At 37.6% G+C, this 22098-nt stretch overlaps 1 protein-coding gene across 2 annotated transcripts in view; it reads right to left on the bottom strand.

Moving 5' to 3' along the window:
* Positions 1-8957: 8957 nt before the first annotated feature.
* Positions 8958-22098, bottom strand: part of TMEM161B (transmembrane protein 161B) — a 43380-nt gene continuing 30239 nt past the window's right edge. For both annotated transcript variants that reach the window (XM_027446252.3, XM_027446251.3), the window contains 4 exons: positions 21025-21138; positions 20173-20347; positions 17940-18036; positions 8958-17085 (listed from right to left, as the gene is read on the bottom strand). In XM_027446252.3, the coding sequence (XP_027302053.1) occupies positions 16811-17085; positions 17940-18036; positions 20173-20347; positions 21025-21138 (661 nt within the window). In that variant the 3' untranslated portion in view covers positions 8958-16810. The remainder of the gene's footprint in view (positions 17086-17939; positions 18037-20172; positions 20348-21024; positions 21139-22098) is intronic.

The raw sequence follows: 22098 nt of genomic DNA on the forward strand, positions 1-22098 counted from the left end.
CAAGGACACGAGTACACATCCCCAGAGAGACATATACAAAATTATTTTGCCAGGGGAATCCAGACAAGTTATACTCATTCAGAAGACAAAATGCAATTTATGTCCAATCACATCTAACTGGATTTCAGAAGTCAAAAGCAACAGGTGAGAATGAAGACACAGGTCATTCCCAACATGCAGTGCTGAAAAAAATAATCAAGCTTTGGCAGAAAACTTAGTGTAAATTTGCCAGGAAATTTGACTGTGTGTAATGTGGAAGAGGAGACACACTATTGATGCGATATGTGAATGTTCCTCATTATTTTAAGGGAGAAACTTTGTATTGTAAAACAACTACTTTCCAGACCTAGTGGCTGTCTAGGATGAGCAACTGGGATTGGTAAGCAAGTTGAACCATTCTCATGCTGCTCTGCAAAATAAGGAGTGGGGAAAAAAAAGGAAAAGAAGAAAAAAAAAAAAAAAAAAAAAGAATGATGAAGGAAGCATGTACAAAAAGCTGTGATTTACACTCGGAATAACCAAATCATGCCATCATGTAAGGAGGCAGCTTCTTCGGAATACCTAATACCACTTCAAAAAAGAAAGTAATTTCATGACCATAAGAGTTAGTAAGAAAGTAAAAACTTAGCAGGGACTTTTATTTATTTATTTATTTATTTATCCTTTTTTCTCTTTTCTTTTTTTCCTTTCACATGTGCTAGGATGCTTTTCTCCATTAGTAAACCTCTTTTCTGTCAGTTCTGCAAACTGCTTGGTCTTAGAGCAAGTGAGAGTGAAGTGCAGCCTCTTTTTGCACAGAAAGGGGGAATGCCTTTGGTATCGTGGCCATGAGTAGCAGCCTCTCCTGCGGAAAAAAAAAAAAATGTTGGCATGAACAGGGGGAGCCATCCAAGAAACACACAGAGAGGGAGGAAGAGAGAAAGTGAGGGAAGATTACAGGGAGATTTATAGGTTGTGCATATGACGCCGATAAAAGCCCCACAGAACTCCCTACAATGCCGCTTGAGTCACTAACAAATTGAAGCACTTTATAAAATTTGCAGCTCTTCAATAATTTTGAATCGTTTTAAAGTGCTCATGCTCCAAACCACAAAGTCTTTCTTAACCACCGCAGATGTATAAAAGGCACATCATCAAAATGATGGTAATCAGCTCCTTCAATCTCAGGTGTAAAATTGTTCTGTATTTTTCCCTTGTCATTTTTGTTATTCACCAAGTGCAAAAAATAATAATAATAATAATAAAAAGAAGGTCATAAGGATGCGAGGAAAAAAAATGCTTTTTCAGATTCCTATGTAATCAATGTTCAAAAAAATGTGTGGATTAAAAGAAATTCACAGTTATCTTTGGCAAGGTTGACTAAGCTATTATAGACTTTCTTTGTTGAATATGCACCCCACGAACACAAATATATCCATGAAGGGGCTTAACAACCTCCAGAGATGTCTCCAGACATAATGAAAGTGTTTAATGGTCAGGAGAAGAGGGAGAAGATGCACACTTTGAAGTGTGTTGTGTCAGGTACTGAAAGGTGTATATGCTAAATATGCTAATTTTAACATTTTTTCCAATAACTTGCACCACACAGCAGAGAGCAGTATTGAAGTGTCTAGGTCAGCTCTTCACAACTAGCAGGTTGTGTGAATAGTGGCTATCTCAGTTTAGCTACTAACCCAAAAGAAAATCAGTGTGTGGGCAAGGAAATTTCATAATGGCACAAAAGACGTGAAAATATTTTCAACCTCAGTTAAAAAGTATAATTATGTAAATACAAAACTCTTATTAAGAAAAAATAAACGGGAAGATGATTCAGCTTGTGCACTTAAAAAAAAATAAATTTAACCCAAACTATAATAAACTAAACTATAGTAAACTAAAATAGAATAAACTAAACTAAACTAAAACTTTTTTTTTTTTTTTTTTTTTTTTTTTTTTTCCAGAGGTATTAATGTGACTGAAGTATATTTTAGCCCCCTGAGCAGTTTGACATTTTTGGCTATTATTCTTTATTAGAGCAGGCTTCTTCTTGGGCTGCTCGCTGCTGAAGCACAAGCAGATGTTGCCAAGTTTCTGCACTTCTGCATACGCTGTTACTGCAAAAACTTCTCGTGCCTCTGAAGAGAGACATCCTGCCGAGGCTTGTTATAATGCAGCAGCACAACGTGGTACACAGGCACCCTCATGCCTAAAAGATCCAAAGCAACAGGGATCGCTGCGAGGAGAACTGAGCACCCTGCTGGGACTGGAAGCAGAGATTTTTTTATTTTTTTTTTCCTTTCCAAATGAGCACAGTGGGCCAGCTACAAACTAAATGGGTGCAGCAGCTCAGAGGGCACACCGCGAACCCAGGGAGGGCTCAGACCCCTGGGGAACTGCTCCACATGGTGCAGATCAGTTTCTAATGAGATCACCCTTGTTATCCACAGTGAGTTTGAAGCCAGCATTTCACAGTAACATGGGGACTATATTTTACGTCAAATGACATGATAAACCCATCACTAAATCGTAGTAACTAATAAAGGTTTCAATTCAAGTTTCCTTTTGAAATTAACCAAAATCCATTCCTTTTGATTCAGCAAGGACTGAAAAAACACTGACACCTGGTCTGCTCACAAACCTCCCATCTGCCTAGTGTGTAGAGCTACATTTGTATTTATCAGTGAAATGCAGGAAGCTGGTGCCAGAGCATGCCGTCGGTGCTAATTCACTCAGAGCACAAGAAAACCATGGGAAGAAGCACGACCAGAACAGGAATCCTGCAAGAGACTGCCTAAGAGAAAAACGCATGCGTGACTGAGCAAATAACATTCATCAGGTGTCCCAAGAGTTTAGAAACAGTGCTGAGAAAGGCAGCTGCTCCAGGAATCAGGAGAACCAAAGTAACGCTGACACAGACGTGGGGGATTTCATGCCACCACCCCCATCTTGACCATGAGGTGTGTGTATAGGGGGGAAATCTGGCATCTCCTGGGCTGTTCCTCATCCTTGGGGCAGTGTCCAGCCTGAGATAAGGGGGTGGATTTTGGTCTTAGCAGCCCTGGAAGTCATCTTGGGGAGAATTGGAGCAGGAAGCTGGAATGGGTCTGACACTGCCATGCCTGAACACAGGACTGAGAAGAGAAAGAAAGAGAAAGAGAAAGAGAAAGAGAAAGAGAAAGAGAAAGAGAAAGAGAAAGAGAAAGAGAAAGAGAAAGAGAAAGAGAAAGAGAAAGAGAAAGAGAAAGAGAAAGAGAAAGAATGAAAAGAATGAAAAAAAAAGAAAAACAAGAAAAAAAAAAAAAAAGAAAGAAAGAAAAGACACTGAGGCTGTGGCTGCAGGCAACGGGTGAGGAGCTGTCTTTGCCCATGGAGATGCTCCAGCATGTGGCTAGATTTCAGCCCACCATCCCCATCCTCTTCACTTCATCAGCAATTTACCCTTTCCTCAATTAATTTGTATTCTTCAGGCTTTGATTTTCTTATGTTTCACTTACAGCAATCAAAATATACTTCCCTAGTGCTGCTTCTAAAATCCAGTATTTTCACGCTGGTGCTGCCACATGCCACTTGTATCTGAATACAGAATGATGAAACCACCAGTAAATAAATATGTTCAGTCTCTACCAGTTGCACTTTCATCTACAGCAGAACATGCTTTGAAACACATAAGCACTAGCAGGCAAAATTTCTTTCAACATTTTGACATTTTTATTTTTTTTTGTATTAAGTATACAAAACATTTGTGTGAGAAAAGCTTACTGTAGTCATTTTCTCAGACGTAATAGACCTCTCACAGCAAAGAGCTTGCAAAACAATAACAATAAACCTTTTACACTTTTATGCAGTTGAATCAAAAGAAATAAAGTGGAAGTAAAAACAGAATTATAGAGTGACTAAAATAGAAGGATATTTGATGTAAGTAGCACATGCCATGACCAGTTCAAAATTTATTTCTCAGTATTATGGAGGAATTTTAATGTAACATGACTTGTTCGTTAAAAAGCAGAAATGCTACTGAATTACTTAAGCAAATCCATCAATTGCCAGGGCAGTTTCTGACCTGCTGAAGAGCTGTCCTGCTTAATGCAGGACACACACACACACAAAAAAAAAAAAGTTGTGTGTGTGTGTGGGGGGGGGGGGGGGGGGTCTGCAATGGAGAGAAAAATACCTACAACTTTTCTATGGTGCCAACTAGTTTGGAGAGCACATTGAAAACGTTGTATTCATCAAAATCTTGTAAAAATAAAGAGCATCACTGAAGGCAACTATTAGTTCTGTCATAAGAAAACTTATTTTTTTTCTTCTATAGTTTAGAATAGCTTTGTGTTTGCATAGACAAAATCAGGAACTTTTGGCATGGACAGACTGAAGGGTTTTACAAAAAGCAGTGACATGACTTTACATACATTCTCAAAAGGATAAACCTGTGTTGCAAGCTGACTTCAGGACATTTTGAATGTTGCAGCAGCTCTCTTCTCTTCTGTGTGTAAGAAAAGTGCCTTCGCTAGCAGGAGTAAAGAGAGGATAAATAACAGCACCACGGAAGGGAAAAAGGAATCAGAGAAAGCCACAAAGCTGGAATTCATCGCCAGGCTTGGAACAGACACAGCCATGCAGCAGCATGTGGCAATGAGGAAACATAAAGAGCTACAACAGGTAGGCTGGGATAGAACTGAGAGAGCTAAGGGTATCCCCGGGACATAGAAAATCAGAAGGGCAAAGAGTAGATATTGCTTCATAGGGAAATTAAACAAGCTACTGGGCTGCTCCTTATCATTTTTGTTTATTCTTCACAGTGGCAGGCCAGAGCACAGAATAAAGACTATGGGACACCAGCAGGCGTTACATGCACGTTGTAGCCAGGAGAGTCCAAAAAAGCTCCCCTGGGTGCTCACAGCACCACCTAATAGAGCCTCCTCCAGAAAGCTCATAGAGGCTGAGCAGCTCCATAGGGTTGAAAGCAGGGAAATATAGCAACAACTTTCAAGTGTGGGGTGACACACAGAGTCACATGGATTGTCAACCTGAGAGGGTTCAGCCGCAAGGGAGCTAGCATGGCTTTGCCAAGGGCAGATTATACCAAACCAGCTTCAAGTCCTTTCTTGACATAACTCGCCTGGTAGTGAAGAGGAAAGCAAGAGATGTGACCTTTCTTGCCTTTAAAGTCTCTAAAGTAATCCAGCATGAGATTTTCTGAAGGAAAATAGAACATATGGATTAAGAGCATGAAGCAAGTAAATGTTTCAAAAGGACTACTGTGAACATTTTGCTCTTAAGACATGAGGTCTAGAATGGGGGTGGTGTCTATATGTAAAAGTACATACCCATATACATACACGTTAATGGGCATAAATACATAGAAGCATGCACACACATATGTGTATGCATGTATATGACTAATACACATACAAATATAAGTCATTATAGTTGAGTTTCTCGAGCATGGTTCTCATGAAAAGATGGGGCTGCAGGGAGAGATTTGAGGGCACAGATCCAAAGTGGAGTTTCTTGACAGTGGAATAACTGTCTCAGTAATATAGCCAGTAATATAGCCATCAAAAGGCAAATAAACCATACAGTAATTAAATAAATTATTATTATTAAGAGCAACAATGAAAGTGTGTGTGGGGGGGGGGGGGGGGGGGGGAAGGGGAGAACATAAACGTTTCTCACCTCCAGGTTTCTCATTTCCACTTAACAGAAGTGGAACCTAAGTTACCAGCTCAGATTTGAGGTCAGTGACCACAACAGCAATACCTGTCCTGCTAATGAGGTCTGCCATGTAGAAAGCCCCAGAAAAATTCATCTGGAATCTAGGTGTTAGTCCTTGGTCACTCATGGATCAGCTATCTCAGAAACTCACCTGCTCTACTTTTAGCTGAGAAATTCAGGTTGTAAGATTGGAACCTCAGAACCAAGATTCGAAGGCTTACACTTTTCATGTTGTAAGGGAGATGTTCTGCCTCCACTCTTGTCATGCAGGAAGATTCAGCACCTTTTAGAGGAAGAATCTCCAGAGAAAACGTTTTCTGTTCTCAGATAGCAGTATCCTACTAGAGAGACAGCATGCAATATACATATGGCTGCACATATTCTGTGTTTCAGATGTGTTAAAATAACACTAAATCCACACGTCCCCTCTCTACCCTGTGGCAATCCCACTATAGCAGTGCCAATGCACTGTGGCAATCCCAATCTGTAGAAGAAAACCAAACATCATTTTAACTGTCTCTTTTACTTTTGTTGGCTATCTCTGCATGGAGAGCAATAACTTGCTCCCCCACTGCAGCTCATAGAGGTTGTCCAAAGACAACCCAGTGGAGAACTGACCTCTGCCGGTCACAATGTCACTAGTGATGCTGTTAAAACAGCACTGTTTACTTTTATAATTTATCTACCATCAGGTTCTAGTCTCTGGCTTCCACCTGTCCCCTAGGATGAAAGAGTTTTTATTCCACAGCGAGGTGTTGTAACCCCTTGGACTCCTCCTGCACCCCGCAGGGAGCTCTCCCCTCTCTGAAAGCTGCGCTTCCCATCCAGGCCCCACCTCCATCTTTGTGCAGGCCGCACCTGGCGCAGCCACCGCCATCTTGTGGGTGGAACAGCCCGTGTGAGGCAAGGAAGAGAGGATTTCGAGGCCAAAGCTTGCCGTTATCTCCTCCTAGATCAGCTACATCCAACCCCAACTAAGAGCCTACCTCTTTTTAATTTCTGACAAGTGTAGGAGTATTCATACTATATGTACTCATAAAAAAATGTAAACCACACGAGTTATGCCCTCATGGAAAAAAGTGTGCCCCAAGTCGACAGATACAAAGAATACTGGGCATGTGTTTGTTATCCAGAGTGACATGAGTTTCGTAATTCAGGGAGGGTGTTTTATCTTCCTTTCAGCTGTCAAGACAGACAGAACTGGTCTGTGGCTCCACCTTTCAAGAATGGAGAAGCTCGTTCCCCAGACTTTCCCCACCAATGCTGCAGAGCTAGGAAGTAAAAACACTAATCCTCAGCAAACCATGCTTTAGAGATGTCTTCAAACACTTAGTTCCTTTGAGTGGCACACAATATCGAAGAGTTCACTCACTTCCAGAGCAAGGACAATACATTACTTTCTAACATGAGACATAGATTAATTAACATGAGGCTCAGGGAAAGGAAAGGGCCCTCTCCTCTGGAAAGGTGACTTGGTAACAACGTCTTAGAAACACTGCTTTAGCAACCACTCTGCCAGATAACATCCAGAAAATGAATGCTGTACACGACTGCAGCATTTCAATTAGTGACACACTTGTCATGGCCATTGCCCTTTGTCTATGTAGATCATTTCTCCCAGTTCATGGAGTTGTGTAGTCCCCCAGCTGTTCCGTGATGAACAGTCCATGATGCATGCTTGCACTTTACAGCAGGAGTCAGCTTTGCCCACTTTCCTTGGTGAAGGCCATTTGGATCAGCTGGGTTTCAGATAGATTGCAGACCTTCTGGGTTCAAAAGCAGGACTTCACCAAATGCTTGAAACCACAGGTTCCCTCCTGCTGCAGGAACGTGCTGCCAAGACTTGGAGAGCTTCTTACTGCCAAGCAGATGAAGAGCTAGAAGAGCAGAGCACATGCCTTCACAAGACCCAGCGCTGTGTCTAGCCGACGGATGGAAGGACTTTCCAGACCACTGCTTGGCTGCCTGAGCTATACAGCACTCAAGCACTTATCGTGGTCATAGCACACAGATTATTTGGGCTGCTAACTCTACAGCATCTAATCTGATTTTGCTCATGCCAAAGTCCTTTTGAAGGTTAAATACAGCAAACTTCACAGGGCACTGAAACCTAGCCTGGAATAAGCCTTGAGAATCACATACCCTGCACTGACACCCGCTGATTAACTTGAACTTTGAAGTAGCAAAGTAGAATCAATACACTCTCTGAACTAGAATTACAGACTATAAAAACTGTTGAGTTTATACACGCCAGACTAAACATCCATTCTACTGCAAAGCTTAAGGGACTGCAGAGTCTCAAGGCAGACAGCTTCAGGCTGCATGGAGAAAGCAAATGGCTGAGAGTGCTGTTCTCAGCTTGTGCAAATAAAACCAAACCAAATAAATCCCACCACAGCTCATTACCTTCTCTTAACTGTGATTTTAACTCAACCTGCTATCTGTAATGGGTTGATCACTTTCAGGAGGAGGTCCCACAGCTCAATTATCTTACACACTTTCAATCCCCACTCCCAACCCAAAATTTAAGATTTTGTTCCAATTTTTCTCTTTTCCAAAGCTGCTGGCAGTAATATATGACAATATTACAAAATTGCTAATAAGACGCATGGCTTTGGGAAATTGATAGAAGCTTTCACAGTCTGCCGTGTATTCTGATGCTTGTAAAGTATAAAAATATCCTTGCTCAATAGGCAAGGTTATGGCTTGTCCTTGGGACTGTGCGGCACCTTCCTTTCTCTGCAGCCAAACTTTCCTTTACAATACAAGTGGTTGTGTTTGGTTTTTAAATACAGTTTTGCTTGTACGTGAGCAGTTTTTGCTTCATCCATCTAGTGTGTAGCAATGTACATGCCCAGAAAGAAAAGCCATGCATAACCAAGATAAATATTCCAAAAATCATTTAAAAAAAGGTTACTAAACACTTTTTTTTAGGCCTATTGCTTCTTAGCGCTGTTAGGATGGCACAAATAGAAAAGACCATAATAGTTTTAGAAAATTTGTAAGTGGTTCTTTGTCTTAATCATATGAATAGCAATTTACTCCCAGTCTGCATTTATACTGGAAAAAAAGTGATTATTCTGCTGCACCCCAGCAAGGAGGGGCAAACAATCAACACAAGTATTTCTTAAAAAATAACATAGGGTAGTACAAACACTGAGTGGATAAAGTTTGGTTACCGTGTTTCTCATCAAACCTGGCGATATTGTTCAAGTTCATAACAAATGGGATGTATTAATCAAAATAGGAAAAAAACACACTGGTAAGACAATAAACATTTATTGATCTTTGGCTTTAGAAATTGTCCTAGTTTGGATGTGGGAAACACTATATAAAATAATGGATTTGGTTTTTAAATCTAGAGTAAGTACTGTAAAACAATTTATCCTTCTACAGTCCACAAATGCAAGACATGCAGAGTACATGTAGGGATACTAAAATACTATATCAGCATCACTGTAGTAGACAATAAATGTCTCATATGGATCAATGCTTTACAAATGCAAGCAAGTTGATGGGGCAGTTGATATACAGCAGGTATCACAGTTCCTCTTAGATTTGCTGTGGTATTACCACTAGTACCTCATAAATACAAATTTATGAATGTGTGCATTACTAAAAAAAAATATGTAGCATTTCATCAGAATGACTAGGGGAATAAGAAAGTATAATCTTTTTTTCACTTAGCAGCATATATTGACGTTAAAGGATTTAGGTTTTTAGATGACAAACCAATTCTTACTATTTTGACATTAATAAAATGCTGCCACATACATACTACGACTTACCAAACAAGACTTTATAAAGACAGCTTTGTAAATGCTCCACAGTCAAATAATAAGCAACTATTTCTTACACACAGTGTAAGGAAGCGTTTAGCACACTTACTGGAGGAAGCGTTCCCAAACAGTGTACTACATACAGTATAGGTTGCTAAAGCCACTTTTTAGAGCTAAAAGCTCAAAATGGTTTCATAAGGCTTCCTTGGAGGAAGGCTTCCTTTGGTAGATTTAAACCAGTAACACCATTTCAGTTTACAAGCACTTCACATTTAGAGTGCATGATTAACTCGGGGCAGGCACCTACTGTTCCTTCAACTTCCCCCCCTCCACCCACTGAATATGACTTGTCTCACCTTGAGTGCTCACCATGCTCAGAGGCAGGGAAGTAGCTTACAGGTAAGGATGACTTTACTATTCTGTACCCCAAAAGCACTCTATGAAATTGGTACACGTAACTTGTGCATTTTCTTTGCTCGGTCCCGGACAGCCACGTTACAATGCAGCTTCTCTTGTACTCCCTGCACCCCAGATCCATGAGGATGTGGCGAACCTCAGTGGAGTCTTTCTGAACTCAGGCAGAACTACTTACCTGGCCAAAGTTTGCTGCAGAATTTGGGCATAAGTAATATCAAGGGTGTCACTAAAAAAACTTTGTTATACTGTTTCAAAGTTGCGCACACGTCCCTTCCTTCAATCATAAAAAAGGAAGAAAATAATGCATACGTGGCAGTGGGGTGTTACATTACCCATCAGGTAGTAGGCAAAGCTGTTAGAATATCACTGAAGTAATGCAAATGGAAAAGATTTCTACAAAATCTTATTTGCCTCCAGTGTTTAATAACGTTTACAAACACATAGACATTCTACATAACAAAAGCTTTATGGAAATAGTTTTATAGTATATCCCCTTTTTAGGACTAACAGTCCTTGCATTTTCTTTCCAAAAGCTGACCTTCTATTATTTAGCAAAAGAACCAGAAAAGTAGATGCAACAAATTTTAAGCATGCCTTTTACAGACCACCCATGTTTAGGCACTTCAGTCTATGGTGCACAAAAAGAATGCAATATTTCTGTACACTGTTTATTATTTGTAATAATTGCACCTAGGTATTATCCACACTGACTTTAAACAAAAAAAAAAAAAAGGAAAAAAGAAAAGGAAAGGAAGAAAAAAGCCAACAAAACCTCAAATACTCTTCAGCTTTTCCAACTTGTGCTGCACTCTCCTGTCCGTAAGTCCCAACGAACCCCTAATGCACACAGCAAATGCAATAATTTTTGACGCAGGTGATGCAACACTGGTCAGGAGGTCTATGTAATGCAACTGTCATCTAACACCACCTTCAGTGTGAAGCATGCCAATCATAACACTTACAAAGCTCTAACTATAAAAATCACCTTGTATCAGTAATTTAGCAGAAGTAGGAAGCTAAAACATACATGAATAATACCAGAGCCTTGTCCATTTGGCAAATACTGAAATGAAGGATGGGGAGTCCTCTGCTTTGAGGTTTGTTGTAGTGTAGGCAGTATTATGTGCTTTTCTCTTAAAGACTCTTAACAAAGCAACAGCACTGAATTTATGTCTGGTCCCAGCAAGAGAGACATTAAAGTATTTACAACTTGGAGGATGTTCCTTGTGCAATCTGTAACAAGTTTATCTATGAGATTTTTTAGGCTTAGATTATTTGACAGCATGTTTACATTAATATTTGCTCACATAAATGGAATGACTGAAACATCAGACAAAGTTTCCTAAGATCACTATTACAAAATATTGCTCCATGTATTCTTCCTAGAAAACCTTACATACTAAGAACATGTAGAGTGTTAACAACAGGACACAGGAATGACTGAAGACAGGGAAAACTAAAAGCGTCTGTTAACATGTCATGACATGGGGGTGAACCGTATTTTATGAAGTAAAATTTTTGGAGTGTTTTTTGTTGTCCTAGCTTTTTATCAAAAATACTTTAAATATGCATTCTTGAACATTAAAATAGACATGGGAAGCAGAATTTGATTTGTGAATAAAGTGAGCAAAGGAAAAGAGAACAAAGGCTGACTTCAGCAGAAGATATTTTAAGCCAGGTTTAAAAAAAAAAAAGCTTATCAGCATAATAAAATAAATAAAAATGGCCTACTACTAAGGAGTTTCTAAAAAGCTACTTGTAAAACCTAGTTGTTTTTTGTTTGTTTGTTTTAATATCAGAGTCACAAGGATAATATATTGAAATACTGCAAACCTGGACTTCCTCCCTTATTCTGGATTGATGTTGTGATAACGTGAAAAGTTTGGTATTTACAGGTGGATTCCACAAATCAATATAAAACCGCGTATGTGTTAGCACTCCAGCCTGGACAACGAGTTTTTTAAAAAAATTGAGTATAGAAGTATTTGACTTCTAGTTGCAGGCAATGGTATTAATGACAAATGAGAAGATGTTCCATAGTAACAGGATTAAAAATAATTTCCATTAAAAATGCCACTGAAACCGAAGTAATAAAAACACATATAGAGTGGCATGCAAAACAGTGTGCAGCACAGCATAACTTTGTAGGCAATCCACAGAGAGAAACCTGAAAAAGTTCAGCATATACAGACTTCAATAACAGCAACCTTTAAATAACATGCTGGTCTCACTATCTCTTCCAGAGTGAAAACTCTTCTGTCTGGTATTGAGAATGATTACATTCTCAATTAGATACACCGTTGATTTTAGTACGTGCACTGCCAAAGACACAAAGCATGGCAGAGCTTTCAAGAAATCACTCTGCAGCACAGACTGATTACTCTGCATCAGCTTGTTCAACTAGATCAGGTATTTGGTTTCAATACTTGTTGTCTAGATGCTCTTTGGAGCAACTAATAGTGAGGTCAAAATATTGTTCTTAAATTATCATTTGGGATTTAGGACTTGGGCTGCAGGTACTGGAAAAAAGTCTTGTTTACTCATAACGGTAAACATTTACCTTTAGTATTTCACTTAAAATCCAAGTTACCTGCTTTTGCCCTCCGCTGTTAAGACTTCGCTTAGCCATAAATGAAAGATTTCTCCAAGAGAAATCCTATTTCCTCTGGCCTTACTTCGCTTCATGATTTCCCATTTTTACTGTGCACTTAGTTCTTCAGTCACAGCCAGAACATTCTAGTTACTTTGTAGGGACAAAATTATCTGTGGGATGATTTTTTTGTGGCTAACACACACAAATTGTGTCACATGGCAAAACTGAAAGTATAACTTTTCAAAAACATTCAAAATCTCTCATGAAAAACAAGCTAGTGCTCAAAAGAATAGTTGTTTTTGTTGTTGTTGTTGTTTTTTTTTTTAAGAATAAAAACGTACAGGGCATTTAACCTTGTAGGGCCTTCTGTAAGATTTCTATAGGTGTTAAGATACTTTAAATTTTCTATGCACTAAATCCAAGACCTCTGTTGCCATTTAGCTGTAGTTAGCCACAACACAGTAAACAAACTTGTAATTATTGAAGTTACTTGAAACCTCCGTACTTACTACCCATTCTGCACATTGAAATTATGCTACCTAATTGTTGTGCTGATGTATCTTGATGGCACTTTTGTTTGTTGGTGAGTTTGACTTTACAGTCCAGGTAAGGATACATCTCTATTCACTTGTCTTCCAGTATTTGCAACTAACAGAAGGGAAAGAGCAATTGCCACAGGATTTCTCGTGTTGATAATATCTGTTTCTCCATTATTACTACAGCTGTTGATTCTCTTCCAAGAGAATAAAAAAAAAGAGTTTGCATCCTTCAACACCTGGAAAATCCCAAAGCTTGAGAAGGTATCAAAGGAGGACAAGTGCTGCCTGAGAACATCACCTGCAAAGTGGAAGAACAGGCTTGTTACAGTCCTATCTCTTTCCTAATCAATTCTCTAATCTTAGAAATAGAGCAAGTTACACTTGGAATAGAGTAGAGTTACGCTTGGGTTTCCCTGAATCTTGCTGGAAGACCTGGATTTAGCACTATCCTAACTTTGTCTAACGGGATTTCCATCACAGAAGTACAGTGTTTAACCAACTGATAGCAGCTGGACTTCAGAGTTATTTAAACTATTTAAAGGGACTTATCCTGCAATGATAAATAAACTTCAAACCAAAAGAATAAAAAAATCAAAATACAAACAACATTAACTAATCTAGCTAGGTCATTTCTGTGTAGGTAATGTAAGAAAAAGCTGTGGACCGATGGAAAGAAGTGTCAGGCCAACAAGTCACGGTAATGGAGTGATAAAGGGAGTTCTGAATTCAGGAAAAAGGAAGAAAGAAAAAAAAAAAACAACAAAATGTTTACTCTTTGTGCAAAGAATCTTTCCTTCTAAAATCTGTCAGAAATGTAGTAGACAGTGAGGAAAAAGCAAGTATTTAAGAATCCTGAATAAAAATTACTAACCTCTCTGACAGGTTTTACCTGCTTTTCCATTTCTGTAAGCTGCTTTTTTTTACCCCAAGCTGCTGATAAAGCTCTCCAGGGAGGGGGTGTAGGGACTGGGGGAACCATTTGCCAGCTGCTGATTTAAAAGAGCTTCCTGAACAAGATACTTCTTGGAGGTTCAAATAATATTCATGGAAGTGAGGACTATCAAGGCTGCTGTTTTACTTTAAAAGTCATTTTTTGAATATATCAAGTAGCTGCAAAATGCACTGCTCACAACTATGGCAATATGCTCCCTCTAGCTTCACTGTCACGTTCGTTTCAAAGATGTTTATTGCTGTATGTTAGTTTTAGTAAACCTCCTAGACCTACACAATGATTAAATGAAACCAAAGACCACCTCCCATTCAGATTAAATTGCTGACCAGAAGGTTGTCCTGTTCTGTAGAACAACAAAATGTGGAACAAGGGACAGAAGTGCTGATTCTAATGCTAGCAACATCCAGGTGCATATTTTCCATGTGATCTGTGCAACATCTGAAGAGTAAGACAGTGTGCTTCCTCAACAAAAGCTCTGCTGATATACTTACAGTTCATTTTTACGAACTACAAGCTTTGAAAATATGTAGCTATGCCAAAGGAAACTGTTATCTAACATTATTTTTAAGTCTCCTCCAGTACTGGAAGTTCATTCCTGTCATTCAGATTGCAGCAATAGGATACATCTCATCCACACGTGTGAGCTTTTTGGACCAAGTTCACAATCAGAATCAAACTGCACTGTATTGTTTTAGTATTCTCTGGAATAAAACATCAATATTGGATGCCTACCTATAAATTAAAAAGCTGACCTTACTAATTTTCATATTAATGGTATATCTTGAACTAACAGGTACAATACTTTCCCCAGTGCTATGATTCGTTATTCTATTCATCTGAATGACATTTCCTAGGAGCGTATCAAGACCTGAATCTATGAAGTCAAATGTTTTTTATGCTAATTCACACAGTTGAGTCTTTGTCCCTGTTAATTATGAAAGGTCGGTGTGAAAAAACAAAGCTTGCAGCACCAATAGCACTGAAATACTACACTGCAATGAAACCGTTTGAATCATGCAAGGTGTTTCAAGACATCCCAAATGCATGCAGTAGGTACTAGCTGGTGTACATAAATCTTCTCCTAGTAGCAGTAAATGCAATTTAATAAACTAATAAATAACTTAAAAGGCATTCAACATAGCAAGACAATTTATCACCAGCTTAAATTCTGAATTTTCTGCATTCATGGACATTTCGCTTTCCCATATGGCAGGTTTGCAACATATTAAATATTTAAGCTTTTCCATTTATAAATGCTTATATGCCAAAGCACAAATTCAAGAGAAAAAGAACAGTAACAGAAAAGTAGCCAGTATTAGTTAAAAAAAATAAAGCACTGAACTCTGCAGTGTAATATTAACATTTTAAAAAAGCTACTACATATGAATCCCCATTTTTTTTCTCCAATTACACAAAACATCTAAAACATTGTAATTCATTGTTTCACAACAGTTTTGATATGTAGGGTCTAACCCTTCACTGAAGCAAAACTTTTAAAGTTAATGCTTTGCTCCTCCTCACAATAACTGTTTATTACACAGAAAAATATTATTTCTGAGAGATATCACTTGTTACTATACGGCCAAGTTAACACAGATTACACTGGCTAAAGGAGACAATCTGACAGAGCTGGTATTTCAACGTTAACAGATGAAGTTGATCTCTTCTTGCAAAATAGCTTAAGTTCTTTAGTATAGCTAAGTACCTTTGTAGAGGCACCAAAATCAAATAGCCCTTTCAACTGAACTTTCAACGAATTTAATTTTCATTTCAAATGGGATCTTGAATTAACTAGATAATACACATGTATACCTCTCCCATGGCCTTGTAATATACATTCAACAATTTAAAATAAAGATTCCGTATTTTGTAACTTCATATATATTATATATTTGATATATAATATATATTTATATGTACATTACAGATACATACACTCTTAGTCAGCAGGATTAAAGTGTTTTGAAATGTTTAAATGGTGTCACTAATCTACATCTATTATTTTGTGAATTCAATGGAATTTATCTATTACCTAAAAAGAAGAAATTTAAAAGATCCAAATGGAATCTGTGGATCAATATTAGCACCAATACAGATGGCCATTACTTCAAAATGACTGCAGGGACTGTATTATATATATATTTATATATATATATTGTTTATTTTTTATTTTTTTATTTTTAATAATTCCCCTCTCACTGTGCAAGCATTTCTGCATAATATTTAGGCAGCAATACCTGCCAGGTCCACACATTTATCTTATGTTAAATTTAAATTTTATACAACTTTTCTTACTGTAATATACAGTATCTCTGTTGTCCTGTTGGATTATTTCATTTTTCATGGAGAAAAGTGATCAACAGCTATCCAACAGAATGTTTTAAAATCCCCTTTCATATTCCATTGTATGGCTCAGTTTCAAGATTTTACTGAATAGGCAGCCATCATCAGCATAACCAGTGCCTACTTCCACAGTTCAGTCACTGACAGCTGATTCTTAAAACACAAAGTGTTGAGGGTGACATCTTCTCAATGGAAACCAAGATACTCAGAGGTTGTATCTTTTCAACATGCCACCAACACCTGCCACACAATAATGTCGGTCTCGTTACTGTAATTGAATTAGTTACCTACCATCTCGGTAACAAAAATAACAAACCCAGTTGTAATTTTAAACATTTTAAGAATATTCACCCTGAGAACACAGAGGAAGAGTTTTTAAAAAAAATCTGATATGTTTTCTCTTCATATATAGCTTTCTTCTTTTATCTTCATCTCCTCTTGGGTACCTGGGTTTGTATCTAGAATTTGACGTTGTACTTATCAGTTGATCTGTTCATGCCACAGTCAGGTACTGGTGATAGAAAAGCCCAAAAAGGCTTGTAGAAAAGAGACAAGCAGCAACCCACCAGGTAAGGAAAGACAGGAGTCCCCGGAACAGGAGAGGAGTGAAAATATTCTTTAGGCTTCCCAAAGCCATTGTTATTTGTACTACAGTTACTTTCATCTTTCCATCGGTGGGTGGAGATTCAGAATAAACTGAATTGGGAAGATTGTTTTCTACTGGAGTGTCGGAATTCAGTTCCGGGTAGATGCCCCAAGAATAATTACCTGTTAAAAAGTAACGAGTAACAGATTTTTGTAAAATTACATTTAAGTTCTGCTCTAACTGTATCTCTCTATACATCATCTTAAATATGTTTCTACACAAACAAAATTGTAACTAAGTAAATACTAACTGTATTCATCCACATGACTTCCTGATCTAGTAAGTTATTACTTCCAAACTAGTAAGCTATTGGGGTAGAATTCATCCTACATTTTCACATCCTAACATCTGCATCTGAAACAGTTGCTTTGGGACCCCTATCAGTGCTGGGTATGATTAATCGTACCATATGTAGATGTCTGCTTCAAGATGGGATGAACTGCAGCCTAATAAAGACCATTTCTGCTGAAATTTTGCAAAAAGATTGCCAGATTGCCACGATTGCACAGCAAGCTGGGAAAGACATCCCTCATAAGAAACACAGTGACATCAGGTATTCCAGAAATAAAATTAACTCTATATCTTACATTTTCTTTTCAAAAAAACTGCTGATGATTGTAGAAATGGAAAAAAAAACTTTAACAGATATTCATAAAATTAAGTCAACAGTGCTTTATATAGCTCATTCAAAATAGTTTGAAAAAGGTGAATATTTCAATGGAAATAAACAGCTTAATTTGTTGTATTACACATTTTTTTCAGAAATAAACAAATTACCGTGTCATTGACAGATGTCAAAAGCTGGAAGAGCAGAGGACAGCTTGACAGCCACATACCAGAAAATTTTAAATGGCTGAAAACCACAACCTATTTCTGGATTACAAGTACCCAAACAATCTAACTCTCCGCAGTAAACTGAAAATACAAAAGCCCTGTAGAGGACAGAACACGTGTTTGTTCATCACATTTTGCCTACCTAGTGTTTTCAGAAGCAGAGTTGTGTGAAGGAGCATCACCAATGGTGCAACATACTGCAGTGCAATTACACAAAGGTAATAGAATACCCGAGCCACCTGGGAACATAAAAATTATTGGTGAGTTCTGGGTGATCAGACCAACCCTTTATGAACACATTCAGGAAAAACAAGCAATTTATTAAAGAACAATGCTTACGCATAAATGCTGTCATAAAAGTTTTCTAGCTTATTTCAGTACGTGATGTCAAAAGACCTAACAAACCCCTAGCTGATGAACTGCTATTTCAGTACACATCAAATCCTGAGAGGGCACGCTGAAAGGAAATAATTAAAAGCATATGTTCTGTTAAAACTAGCAGAAACAATTTTGCCTATGAGCACTGCATATTACTGTTCAAAGACTCCCATTTCAATACACAACAATCAAAACTAAATATATGATTAATTTTTCAAGTCCCCAGTGTTTTGCAGACTAAATCCTGCTATATGAATGAAGTAGTAGTCACAGTCCAAGACTTCATCAAAAGTAAATGAAAATTTGGTAATCATTGCAGTTCCTTTTCAAAAGCAAGTTCTTCTAGTTTTAAAAACAATGACAAGAGGACTTGTCATTAGTAGATGATCAATTACAAACCATTTAAATGGAAGTTCTTTCAGATATACATTACGGCTCTTTGAAACCCACTGAGAATATTCCTGCACCCTGGTCCTTATTTCTTTAGACTGTTGCATTGCATATTTTATATAAGCTATTGACCTAAAAGACTAGATCAAATAAAGAAGGGAAAAAGTCATAAAATCAATAGCAAGCAATCAATGAGATAAAGCTAACTGGATTTTAGAGAAGAATAGAATACAGGGTGGCAAAAAAAGATGAAGGTAGATCTGACGTTTTTGGAAATACATCAAAACCTCATAAGGGCTCTGAGATGAGCAAGCATCAAAAAACTAACATGAGAAGAAAATGTAGCAAAACACTGACAGAAGAATCATGAGAAATATTGTAAGATATCTGACGGAATATGATAAAAAAGTAATGATCAGTGCTGGAAGACATATAGAAAAGACTTTACTGACAAGAATTACAGGAGAAGAGAAAGCAAACTTGGCTAATAAAACAAGACAGAACTTAATTTAGTAGCAATGTCTTCTCATAAAAAGAAGACACAGATGTATTGTATAAACAGACTTAGGAAACACCATGTACGGAAGACATTATTGTTTTACGGATAGGACTAAAGCTCCCAAAACTAAAGCTGTGCATTCACAACAGCCTTCTGTCATACGGTTCTGTCATAACCAATTGTTGCTACCTCTATTTCCTAAGCTTTCCTCTGAAGCCAAATACTGGTCACTGCAACTAAAAATCTGAAGACAGTACAGCACCATCTTCTTATGACTGTAGGATATTTAGCAGAGAGAAGGACAACAGGATTATAGGTAACAGTGACAACCCTAAAAGAAGAGTCTTTGTCTTATGACATAGTCCTCCTGGAATAAAACCCCAAATCAGCAAGATCATCAAGCAGCACTATCATGCAACACTAGAAATCTAAAGTTGACTTTGCAGGCAGCATGCAACACCTTACAAATTCTACCTTCTTAATTCATTGATGGTTTATTTTATTATTTTTCTTTAAAAAATCCAATCTTTCCTATTACTTGCAACAGTATCAAGATGGGCGGTTTTGTAGCTAGGCTAGCTCATTTCAGGGTGGCCTTACAGAACTAAATGTGTCTTATTTAATCCTGAAATATAACTAGCCTATCTTAAATTTTGCTGCAATTTAAAAAGCACAGTTTGATCTAGGTAACGGTATTTTGCCCTTCTATCTAAACCAGACTGTCCCGGTCTTCCTCCCTTTATATTGTAGCAACAAATCGCCACACACTCTGTGCACACACTCCCCAGTTTATTCTTATTCTGAACAGTAATACATTAAGAAGCAAAATGCTTGCCACAGTATTGTGAAGAACACTTCATTAAGAGGTATCTTCCAACAATGGATGAATAGCTTAAGACAATGTGTTTGCATAAAATAGCTTATACATCTCTCTATATTTTGGTTTACAGAATTTCTCAGTAACAATGCTTTTCTGATAGGAAATATAGTCCAGGCACCAGAGCTAAATATGAATGAAAATTCCAAGGAAGACACAACAAACAGGGAAAAACAGAATCTGAACAGAGCAATCTCTCCAAATATGTAACCGTAGTCCCACTACACTTACCATTTTTTGTAAATCAACTGTACTTATTCTGCCAGCTTCTTTTTTCATCTGATCCACGCTTTTCTGGGCTAGATTCAGATAGGCCTGCAAATGACTGCGCATCATAGCCAACCGCAGAGCACACAACAGGATTATAATCCACAACCTCATGGTGTCAAATGTATCTTCTGACATTCTGTAGATTAAAAAAAGGGCAATGCTGTTTTCCGGAGGTCACCTACTGCTGCAGAGTTATTTGTTTGTATCTTCTGTAAAGACAGCTTCAAGCACATTGTCAAAAATACTTAATGCACATGTCCACAGTTACATAGATCATGTGCAAGTAATATTCACTTCCACCCCTGCTAATCTCTTTAATGTTACTTCTTAGTAGCCCTTTTACTGCATTAAATCCAAATTAGTATCCGTTTGTAAACAGTAACAGCTCTTAAATACTTGAATTTGAATATGAAGACAGGACACTAAAAGCAAACTCTTTCATGTAACTGCAGTCTTTGAGATGCACAGCTCTATACAGCAAATGTGTACTTCAGATGCCTTAGACACCTTGTCAGAGCACAGACCTAGGTGGTATATTTCAGCCCTATGAAGAACATCGCCTTACTCTGCCAAAGAGATGTGAGAAGATAGCAGCTCTTTCAGAACCACCACCTTAGCATTCAACACTGTGACTCATTTTCTTCTAATACAACAGAAGCCTTTTAGAGCTCAGCAGTAACTTCCACAATACCTTTAATGAAGGATGCTATTCAATTTTCAGTCTTTCACCTTGCTAAAACTTTCACAGGGCATTACTTAGACTTATGGCTTTGTCCTTAAAATCCCAGAAAGAATTTTTAAAGGGAATCTTACAAAGGTATGCTCTCTTTGCCCAAAGGCGGGTTCATAATGTAGTCCTTAGTAATTGGTTTCACCCACAGAAGAACCATAACTAGAGGCGCCAAGAAGTTTATATGTAGCAATGTTCTGAAATAAGAAAAAAAGGGGGGATGTTATTAAATGAAAACAATTACCATACTGTTGAAACTGGTGATAGATTCAAAAGGATTAATCCAAACTTTAATATAGATGGAAAAGATAACTAATAAAATTACTTCCCTATATTTAGAAGTATGACATTTTTCAAAAAACAGTAATATTACATACTGTGAAATCACACTGACTGTGATTTTAAAAGTTCTCTCTGGAATAAATTTCAGATATCCTAACAGTCTAACCAGAAGAACTACATGCATTTTATTATATCACACTATAGTAAAAGACAGTTGTTGAAAATGTCTATACAATAGCATAATGCCAAACTGCAGTAGCTATTAGTTTTAATCTAGACAGCCAACATCTCAGATGGATAATTATGAAAATATGCTGCTATATTAAGATTATTTTTTTTGCTTTATTAAAAAGGCACTCATATTAATTTCCATTATCTATGCAGACCAGGGGAAAAGTTCTCAGAGGTCAGAATACCCAGCTTAATGAAGAATTTTCTTAGGAACCTTGACTAAATGAAACTTGGTATTTACATTCAATTAAAGATACTCCTAAAAAAAAAAAAAAAAAAAAGCTACTCCATTTAACAGCTCTGCATGAAACTACACTGTTAATGTAAAAGGAGTTCTCTGAGTACAAAAGAGACAATAGAATTTAAAAGGTGAAAAGTAGAGATTTTCTGGAGTTTTTCTTGAAATTAACCACCTTTCTTAATTCCTCCCCTAGAAACAGTCTGAACCCCATTATACTAAGTTTGCATTATTCAAATAAAACAAAAACAGTTATGAAACTGTTTACAGTATTGTAAATCTGGTAAATTTGTTAATGCAACACTTTCTCGCTAACAGAATTGGCTTGTCTGCATAGCCATCTCCAAGGACAGTTCTATACTATAGAAAATATGAGATAATCCAAAATTATTCTGAAAACACAATA

The sequence above is a fragment of the Anas platyrhynchos genome, chromosome Z (assembly GCF_047663525.1).
Source record: "Anas platyrhynchos isolate ZD024472 breed Pekin duck chromosome Z, IASCAAS_PekinDuck_T2T, whole genome shotgun sequence".
Classification (NCBI taxonomy): domain Eukaryota; kingdom Metazoa; phylum Chordata; class Aves; order Anseriformes; family Anatidae; genus Anas; species Anas platyrhynchos.